The 10,838-nt window shown below is 33.0% G+C and overlaps 1 protein-coding gene across 2 annotated transcripts; it reads left to right on the forward strand.

Annotated features, from left to right (window-relative positions):
* Positions 1 to 64: 64 nt before the first annotated feature.
* LOC106077776 (caspase-3-like) lies at positions 65 to 7,580 on the forward strand. Of its 2 annotated transcripts, none has more exons than XM_056020901.1 (7): positions 65 to 169; positions 1,971 to 2,068; positions 3,111 to 3,171; positions 3,362 to 3,681; positions 4,173 to 4,402; positions 4,899 to 5,187; positions 5,664 to 7,580. In XM_056020901.1, the coding sequence occupies exons 2-7, from the start codon at positions 1,972 to 1,974 to the stop codon at positions 5,930 to 5,932; spliced, it is 1,266 nt and encodes a 421-aa protein (XP_055876876.1). In that variant the 5' UTR covers positions 65 to 169; position 1,971; the 3' UTR covers positions 5,933 to 7,580. The 2 variants fall into 2 exon arrangements, with proteins under 2 accessions (XP_055876876.1, XP_055876875.1); XM_056020900.1 differs by having other exon boundaries at positions 65 to 157.
* The last annotated feature ends 3,258 nt before the right edge of the window (positions 7,581 to 10,838 follow it).

Here is a 10,838-nt window from a genome sequence, read left to right on the forward strand (position 1 = left end):
TAGATCCAACATTGACTATATATATAGATCTATATACGCTACTCTTGATCAGTAGATGAGATAAAATAAGACAAATAAGATTTACTCCTCTTAGATCTAGATCAACCATTGTCGACAGGCACAACTATTTTCTAGACTGAGACTAGACTAGATCTCTGTAAGTTAAGCTGTAAGTTCTGAACTGCCAACTGCAGAGAAGGTGTCTAATCCTGGTGTCTTTCCACTTGACAAGTCACTAATTAGTCTAATTTGTGTCTTGACTAGACTAGACAGACTACTACTACTACTATGACTATACTATAGTGTCTAGAGACAGAGTACTAGACTAGTCACTAGTTAGATGATACTGATAGATCATATCTTATCTGTTATGGCATTACATATTCATGATTACTGGCCATAGTATAATTAAATATAATATACTATAATATTAAATATAGGTCTAGAATCAGTCTAGATCTACTTCATTAAGCTGGGGACAATCAGCAAGTGAGTGATTAGTTATGATTAGGAAAGCACTCGCAAGGTGGTCAAAGAAAGCGCTTTAGGGACACCCTCAAAGCTTCTCTGAAGGCGTTCAGCATAGACCCAGGCACCTGGGAGACAGAGGCACATGACAGAGCATCATGGCGTAGCGATGTGAAAACTGGCGCACAGGTTGCTGAGGAAAAAAGAACAATGCTGGCAGAAGAAAAACGCCAGAAAAGAAAAGCAAGACAAACGACACTAGCTCCAGCTGGAATAACCTGTCCAGTGTGCGGTCGAACATTCCGGGCTCACATAGGTCTCTCCAGCCACATCAGGAGGCATAAAACCCCAGTGCAAAACCCTCAGCCCCCTGGATGACAAAGTGGTCATCATCGAACCACGATGGACGAATTATATATATATATGATTAGTTAAGGCTTGGTCCAGGCCAATCCAGGCAGGCAATGATTTCAGTCTTCAGTGCTGCTTATTATGGCTTATGCCTGATTGGCAGTTATGGTTGGAGCTGAAGTGATATACCTGCAGTGATAATGATATATCATATACCTTATAGTCTTGTACTTGTAGCAGTTTTGCTTATATTTCAGTAGCTCTTTCATTGGCATGGATGATACTGTCTACTTTTGTCATCAAACCAGCCTTGATGCTTGCACTTTGGTTGACCTAGGACAGGGCTGGCGAACCTATGGACGCGTGCCCAAGGTAGCACGTGAAATGATTTTGTGTGGCACGCGACGACGATGATATTAAGAAATGTGTTTTTTTGAAAAATCACGGATATCTCAAATTACCATAATTAATAATGTTCAATTATTTCAGAGAACTGTAAATAATATGGAAGAAGCGCTAGTGGATTATATTCCATATAATTTTTTCATATGACTGTGTTTCATTTGGGGAGCATAGGGCATAATACTTTTTTTTCAAGACAAATCTCGTATTTGAACGAGATTTCCTTAGCTTTCCCCATTTTGTTGATACTGAAAATGTGTCGGTCTTACGTCGATTGCTAGCGTTGCCATCAATAAATTTTTATCAGAATAATTACCATAACATGTCATTCTCAAAAATAAAAAAAGAAAACTTAATGAAGAAGAAGGAAGTGGCAGACCTTTTCAAGGGTGGTGGACTGAAAGATATGGAAGGATTCACAGAGAAAACAAGGCCTTATGTTCCATGTGTTTGGAAAGTGTTGTTTGTCGGACATCATCAGTAAAACGTCATTATGAGTCCAATCACAGCTGGCTTTTAGGCATATTAAACTAAATATTAAACATATTTTCCTTTTTCAATGCTTATTTTGGCTTATACAATGAGATATAAAATATCATCATATCTCTAACATTTAAAAATCCACCTCTACTTTTCTCTCCCCTAAACAAAAAAGAACATAGATACAAGATTAAGTCAAAAACTAGTTCTATAATTCTATAATGTCATTATATTGTAGGTCTACATTTTAAAAATATTTTATAATTTAGAATGGAAGATATGTCTAATTGTTCTTCTGATGAAGAAAATGATGAGGGCTTTGTATTGGATGATAACTTACCAACAACGTTTAGCAGCACAGATGATGGTAAGTTAGTTCAAAATATATCCATATCTATTTATATCTATTTTAATTCATATTGTTTATTATGTGGGCAAATATAATTAAATTATTAGTGTTCAAGCAATCAGAGTGTTTAATTCCTGGTATGAGTTGTGGTCCTTGACATCTTTACCTTGGTGTATTAATTTGTTACATTCCCTTCTTCACATTATGGACAAAATAGTGAACTTTGAATCCTATATCATATAATGATATTCTAATACTCAAGTTGAAATACTATGCAAAGCACAACAACACAAAACGAGCAATAAAAATATCAAATGAAAAATAAAACATACTTTCTTTAATATATTTTCTCCTTAATGATAAACATGAAAATAAAAAGAAGATTAAAGTTCAGATTGTTTATAAGTGAAAGTTTAAAATTTCATCTTTCAACAACCTTTTTATTTTGGTTGGAATTCAGAAAAACAAAATAGGTTTTTACAATTTTATATAAAAAACAATAGTAGCTCACAAACATTTTACCCCCCCCCCCCCCAAAAAAAAACAAAAAACAACAACACAAGGGGACAAAGAATATTTGGGTGTAGGCAATGGAGCACTGATGTTATTAAAAAAAAAGGTATAATATAAAATACAAATTTGGTCAGAAGAATCATAATTATTATGGTTATGATTTTTATCTTAATGGATTTAAATTTCATGTACAAAAAATGACAATGAAATCAGATTTATGATTTTATATTTTCATGATAATAACATGTGCTACAATAAATACTTTTTTTAAAAGTCTTGTTTGAAAATAAATTCATATGTATGTTTAAACATTACTTAAAAACTGATTTACTTTAGGAAGACCATAATATGTTGTTGCACTTATTTTAAACACCATTAAGACATAAAATCTGATTGCCATTAGTGACTTAGTTTTTGGATAATTGAACAAGACAGATAGAACTAGCACACAAGGAGTTTTCTTTAGCTGCTACATAATTCTTACAGAACAATGAACAATTTTAGCCACTAAAAGTTTAAAAGCTTTTTCCTTCTTTTTTTTTTAAAGATATTGATGGCTTTATAAAGTCTTTGAAGGAAAAGTTTCAAAAGATCAAATATTTCTTTGGGTAAGGATCTTGAAAAGAGATCATAATAATTTGTTTTATTATATATTGTTACTTACATGTATTACAAAGATATTTATTAAGATTAGGGAAAAATATCTAACAAAAAAAATATTATTTGCATATGACAATTTTTATTGCTAGTTACATGTACTGTTTTACATATTAAATTTAAACATGAACAAAATTTCAGCTCATCCCCCAAGTATGAAACAATGGATGTTTCAGGAAGTATGTCACAGGATTTGAATCCAAAAAATGAAAATTTGGCAACAAATGTGACTTGTGCAGGAGATTCAGACAATGACAAATACAGCTTTGATCATTGTCACAGAGGGTTGGCACTGATAATCAACAATGAGCTATTCAAAGATCAAAAAAAAGTTTACTCTGACCGGCCTGGCTCTTCAGAAGATGCTAAATCACTTGTAAAGACATTTAAACATTTAGGATTTCATGTTTTCCTACAAGAAAACTTAACTGCTTTGAAGATGTTAAAAGTACTTCACTCAGGTTTACATTTATTTTTTAACGTTTATGTTTATTATTTTTAATGTCTTATTGTGTTGTTACAAATTGTAATTATTAGTAATAGGCCCTAAAGATTTTGTTCACAATTTCAACAGAACATGAATTATTTAAATATGTAGTAAGCCAATACATAGTTTTCTAAATTAGTTTTTAAATTACATTTTTTTCTCCTTGCAAATACATATGATATTATGTGCTTTCATGTTGTTTAGGTCTGTTACCCTTCTTAAGCCCTATGTCCCAAATCAGGAGAACATGTATATATCTACCCTTTTTGGCTTGCACTAATGTTGGCTATATAAACAACAACAACATAAAAAGGTCTTTTTAATCACCCTTCCTCTTTTAAACAGATAACTTGTTAACATTACATCATTCTGTATGGTTCATAGAATTTGATTTCAAAGGAAATGTTTTTAATATATTGTATATTCTATATTTACCTCAAAAAAAAAATATTTTTTTTACTACAGTTTCCAGAGATTACAATCACAGTCTAGCAGATTGTTTTGTTTGTATCATATTGTCACATGGACATCAGATTGTGAAAGTTTTTACAGAGCCACACCAAGAGACTATTGTACATGAAGATGTTGTGGTGGGGGTAGATGGGAAAGCTGTGGCTACAAAGAAAGTATTGGAGTACTTCAATGATCAGACTTGTCCTAACCTACAGGGAAAACCTAGACTGTTTTTCTTTCAGGTTCGGTTCATATGACATTGATTTTTTAAACAACATATTTTAGCTTGAACTCTAGATTCACTACTTTTCTTTTCATGCATTATATGGCAGTGAAACAAATTCTTAAAGACACAAATGATCTCTAGATCTCTTTAGTGCCATAAAATTTTTTTTTTATTTAATACTAGCCTACTTGTACAATTTGAGCAATAATTAGTCAGTAGCATAAAAGATAATTTATTAGTAGCTTAAAAAAAACAGTAATCATAATTTAGCACTAGATCTACAAGCAGCATAGTATAGATATGTTCTTTGATAAGGGATTATTTTAGAATATTTCTGAATTTTTTTTAGCACCTTGTGTCTAAATGTTGACCTAATATAAATATGTAGGGTATCTAGGGTACATATCATTCTTTCAATAAATATTCTCCATTACGCTTCACTTTATTGTCATGTTTTATTTTTCCTGACTTTAGAGTTGTGCTCTGACCAAATTCTTGTATTTTTCTTTAAGGCATGCAGAGGTTCAAAGGTAGATGATGGTGTGAACATTGATGTAGAGAAAACTAGTAAAAAGAATGTTAAAAAGAGAACATATGTAGACATGGCTGATGTTACTGATCAGACTTCTAGTAGCCTGGAGGATATGGATGACACCTCATCATCTGATGCTGTTAAGGATAATGTAATGTATGACCAGACTGATGCTAAATCTCAAAGAAAATCCCCTTTAAATAGAATTACAATTGAAAACCCTGCACCACTGCATAAAGATTTTCTTGTGATGTATGCAACTCCCCCTGGTAAGAAAATTAATTATACTTGGTATATTTTTAAAATATTATATATATATATATATAAATATTTCAAAATAAACTTGTTTTTCAAATATAAACTACTATTGCATTCCTTGGTGTACAGTGCCATAGCAGTTGACACTTTATTCTAGGGCACATAACTAATGATAATGCACAACAAATTCCAGATAACTAATCAAATCATATGTTTTACTAATAAGTACCTTCACAAATTGACTTACCCGTTACTATATATGTAAATGATAATAATAAATCGTTAACAATTTGGTTGTTGTTATTTACCATGGTAGAGCTATTTTTTAGCAAATACATTCTGTTATCTACTTAAATTATACTTAGCTCTAAACTCTTACTGTGGGAATCCTTTATATCAGCATGATGTAATTAATCTTTAAGTGTATACTTTTTCACATAGAATACTTATTTAATTTACCCATCCATTATGTTGATATTTTTTGCAGGCTACTACTCTTGGAGAAGAGCTGAAGGTACTTGGTTTATCCAGTCTTTGTGTAAAGTTTTGAATAGACGAGAAATACGTCAAATGTCATTAATCAAAGCACTTGTTCAAGTCAGCAATCTTGTGGCAGTGTATTATGAATCTAATGTCCCTAAAGATGATCTTATGCATAAAAAAAAGGAAATGCCAGTCATTCAATCCATGCTGGTCAAAGATGTCATTTTCAGCAAGAAGAAAAAAAAAGGCAAAGAAATGTTATTGATCAAGTAATGTTGTGATATTGTCGAAGTTAAAAAATACCTTTTGTTAAAGTTTGTTATTACATGTTAACATTTTATGGTTGTCATTATAAATGAAACTAATTTGATGATCTTTAAATACCAGATGTTTGTATAACAAAGAGTATTAGAAGCAACATTTTGAATGGTCTCTTCTTTTATGTGCTCAAAACATGCTTTTTTTTTATAACTTGTTCTGGTATCTCTTACAATGGGTAAACACTTCACAGAACTAAGAGAGTGAGATTGAAAGGTGTTATGGTACAATTAGGAATTAATTATTTGTTTCGGAAGTAGGGGGAAGTTTTAACTTCATAACAATGACGTGATATATCTTTTAAAAAGAAGAACGAAATAGGAGTTGACATAAACAAGACGCTTTCATAACAATGTAGCAGTAAGAAGCATTTTATAAACGGCTAGAAGTAGATGACATTTGACGGTTCCCTTCATGGTTATTAAACGTGTTTGATGTTCAACACCAGAGTCAACTACCTAGATTGATTTTTCGGCCTTTCGCTAGTGTTATTGGTTTCATTCAGTGTTACCTCCATTTGGATTTGTTTGCATTCGACACCGTGGAAGTGCCTAATAAAGGCTTATTTTATTTCTATAACACTGTTTTCTTTCTCTCCATTTATGTTATTCTATATGGCTATATTGCTATACTACCATGGGACCTTTATTTATAATTATATCACTGAAGTTATTATGATAAAAATGTTCCTTTTCAGTGAGTGTTACACATAATTACATCACTTTTGGAAATGTTTATATACTTTTAAACAAAATCCATGAATGCACAATTTGAGAAATTGTTAGTGTGAATAGTTATTTGAATCACATGTATATAAGTATTTAAATTCTTTTTTCAAACTTTTCAATATTTTTGTTGGATAGGGTTTGGACCTAATGCAAAAATCCCTTCTGAATTCTAACCCAACATCACGCAAAATATCACTATTATAATCTATTAACATAAATAAGCAATAAAGTCTGCTGGGCTTTGGAGATTATATTAGATATTATTCTTGGAATCTTACTTTTTTAAATTTACAAATCTGTATTTCTTTGTGATGCTCTTACTTTTGAAATGAAATGCTTTTCTTTGCTGCATATAATAATTTGATTTACGAATGATAAAATGAAAAGTATTGTTGGAATCTAGGATGGCTGCCTGGTCATGAGATATGTGCTCTGGACTTTTGTTCGGTATTCAAAACCCTGCCAGTTGCCATTCCCCATCATTCTGCTGGATTGTTGGGCTAGGATGTAATTATTTCAAATTTGAAGGAACATCCAAAACATGTAAAACATTTTACAAACCATTTTTTTTTAATTAAATTTTTCTTTGTGACGTAGATCAACTAATGTTGAGATGATATTCTTTATCTATAACTAGGAATAAAAAGTTACATTTAATCAGAGCTAAAAAAAAATATTTTACTATCTCTCTAGCGTTGGCAGCATTGCATTCTGTATATTTTTTTGTTTTTTTTGTGCAATAAGTTTTATGTTTGTTTGTTGTTGTTGTTTTATGCTCAAACATTCCTTGGGATTTTAGTGATATTATTTTTTTAACTTGTTGATTTATATTCATGTTTAAATAAATACAAATACATATACATTGTTTTTCATCATATAGTCTGTGTCTGATAATGATTTGTTGACCCTAATCACTTCATACCCTTTTTATTTAGAACTAGGCCACTTACATTTATATCAATGAAACAATTAACAGATTCAAGTTTTAAAATTATTATTATTTTTTTTTTACAAAAATTTATTTTGATGGATATCTACTGATCTTGTAATCTTTATATTCTAGTGTTTACATAAGATACTAAAATAAGTAGCAATGCTAATTATTATTACTATTATAAAGTTTGCAAAAAATTAATAACTAAATGGAGATTTGTTGTGCCACTACTTAACCCATGTTTACATTTCACCCTCAGCCAGAAATGTTATAAATTGTCACCTCATATTTCAGTCTATTTATAAACCTCAGGAAAACAGAAGTCATGTTCCAGAAGTCATCCAATAATACATAATCAGCCCCAAGGATCACTATAAACGGACAGCCCCGTAACGTCTGGCCAGTACCGCATTTGGACGTCTTCAGGCGAGAGTTTGGTGGAACAAATTGCTCCGCCTGCCTATAAAAATCAATGTCTACCAGTTACGCTGGGTAGGGCACGTATCCCGTATGGGAGACAAACGTATGCCAAAAGCAGTCTTTTTTGGTGAGCTAAAAGGTGGTCAACGTAACAGAGGCGTCCCAGGGAAACGCTTCAAAGGCCAGCTTTCCTTGGCTGACAAAGAAGAGAACACCTAGTTGCATGCGGCCTCAGAACAAGACAGCTGGAGGTCACTCACGAAGGCTGCTGGATACTTAAGGAAAATCCGCTGCCGAGGACAAACGCAGACGGTGAAAAGAAATTCTAAATCGACCACCTGCGGACAATGGGTATGCTTGCCCTGGTTGTGGCAAAATATGTAGGTCACAGCTGGGGCTGCACAGCCACGGGAAATACTGCACTCCTCACTAATCTTTGACTTGAAGACAAGCCTTATTATTATTATTATTTGTGGTATATCTAGTTAACCCAATATAACTAGCAATTCAGTGAATAGAGACTGAAAATGTGTTGGAATGTAAGTCAGAATATTCAGTAGTCAAGTGGTAGTCAAGTTTTAGTACTCTAGCAGTCAGAGTGACCATCATTGTAACTAGTCAGTTGTTTAGTGTAGACAGTCAAGTTTTAGTATTCAATCAAAAATTTTTATAGCATGCATTAATCATGGATTGTACTCAGGGAATCTATTATTTCATTTCCTTTTCTGCTTTTGTTGCACTTTACAACAACGCCATTTATGTTGCTGCATTTCTGATAACCTCTGTTACATAGTTTTCTTCAGATGTTTGATATTGTTTTGCTATTGTTTCATATTTCACTTCTGACACCAAAAATGTCACCACAACTTTTTACATGACATTGGGTTCATTTCTTTTATGTAGGCGTTTCAATGTACTTATGTCAGGATGGTTGGTTTCAGTTTGAGTAGAAATTATGTTTGACAAGCATTCAGACAGTTTAATGTAAATGACGTACAGTTTTATAAAATAATTATAAATCGATTGACACCACACAATTATAATACATATGATAACCAACTTGAAATAGATAAATAAAAGAATCACAGAGTACAATCTATAAATAAGGGGTACTATATCAAAAGGTCAATGAGAAAGACCTAACACTAAAAAGAAAAGAGGGAGGTGAGGCTCTTCACCCGGGATACTCCCCACCCGGGATACTCACGCCGCTTAACAACGTTTGGTCAGTGTCACATGAGGGGAGACACTTAACATGTGTCGAGGCCGTGACGCTGGGCCTCTGGATTTGAATAATCAGAACTAAGACTCGAGTCTGAGTACTTAAGATAAAATGAAGTACTAATTATTTTCAACATACACAAGTTATTAATCTTTCAAGGTGTAATAATTCTATAAATAAAAACATCAAAATTGCTGCTTAGAACAGATTTTGGTGGAAAGATGTGGTTGCTGTCCTATGCTCCCCAGGGAGTACACAGGAATAAGTCAAGAAATAAAGTCAAGTCATTGCTGCTGTTATCGCTGCTCAGAACAGATTTCAGTGGAAAGATGTGGTTGCTGTCCTATGCTCCCCAGGGGGTACACAGGGATAAGTAAGAAAAAAGTCAAATCATTGCTGCTGTTATCGAAGCACACGTTACTGGTGTCTCAATTGATAGAATATATTGATGCTTTGTAAACAGAAGGAAAACCTATATAGAAAATTTAAAGAATCTAAGGCTGTAATAGTTTATAAAAAGTATATAAAAATTAAACACCTATCCAAAAAGTAAGCACACAGCTGCAGAGTGAATACATAAACAATGTAATATCTAAAGATAACAACAAAAACCTATGGTCATACATTAAGTCTAAGAAAATGGAAACAACACCATTAAAAGGAGAAGATAACATAATACATAATAATAATAAAACTAAAGCTAACATACTAAACAAATACTTTGCATCAGCATTCTCAGCTCCAGGAGACAAAGACATATTACTTAATTTGGACCAAGTAGACAACATAGGAGTACAAGAAAAGAGTTCCTCGAACGCGTCCATTGAAGATGCCTTTGCTCTAATATGGTTCTTGCTTGAGATCTGTGTGAACAGTACAGTACAGGATTGTATACTTATTCCGTATGACTGAGGATCCAAACTGAAGTGTTGTAATTACAGAAGAATCTCTCTATTGAATGCAACATACAAAATATTAACTAAGTTTATTAATAAGAGACTTGGAAAGTGTGCAGAAAAAATCCTAGGTGACTACCATTGTGGTTTCAGAGCTAAAAGATCCACAACTGATCACGCACTTTCACCCTAAGATGTATACTCGAGAAATGCTTTGAATAGGCCTACAGTAGGCCTATACCAGTACACATACTCTACAGTCATCATCTAATAGACGAAATGGCTTATGACAGCATCAAAATATATCTAGGCTATATCAAACAATAAAGGATTTTTAGCGATGGCGTAACAGAGGTGCTCCCCCCCCGGCGCCATTTTGCCCACATTGGCATAGAAGAAAGTAGCTGGCAGCAGAGAGCAAAGAGACAGAGCTCTCACGAAAGCCGCGCGACACGCATGTAAGGACCAAAGAAAATCCCTTTTAGCGGACAGGCACAAAAGACGTAAAGGCGTATCTTATCTTCTTATCTTATATAATACAGACGTTACTTCAAAAAAGAAGATGATTACGTCCTACGCGTCATGCATTTAGTCATGCATATTAACCAATGACTTAAATTCTGCCAAGTCACTGGTTTTCCTGGCTAGCTCAGGCAAACCA

The sequence above is a fragment of the Biomphalaria glabrata genome, chromosome 2 (assembly GCF_947242115.1).
Source record: "Biomphalaria glabrata chromosome 2, xgBioGlab47.1, whole genome shotgun sequence".
NCBI lineage: Eukaryota > Metazoa > Mollusca > Gastropoda > Planorbidae > Biomphalaria > Biomphalaria glabrata.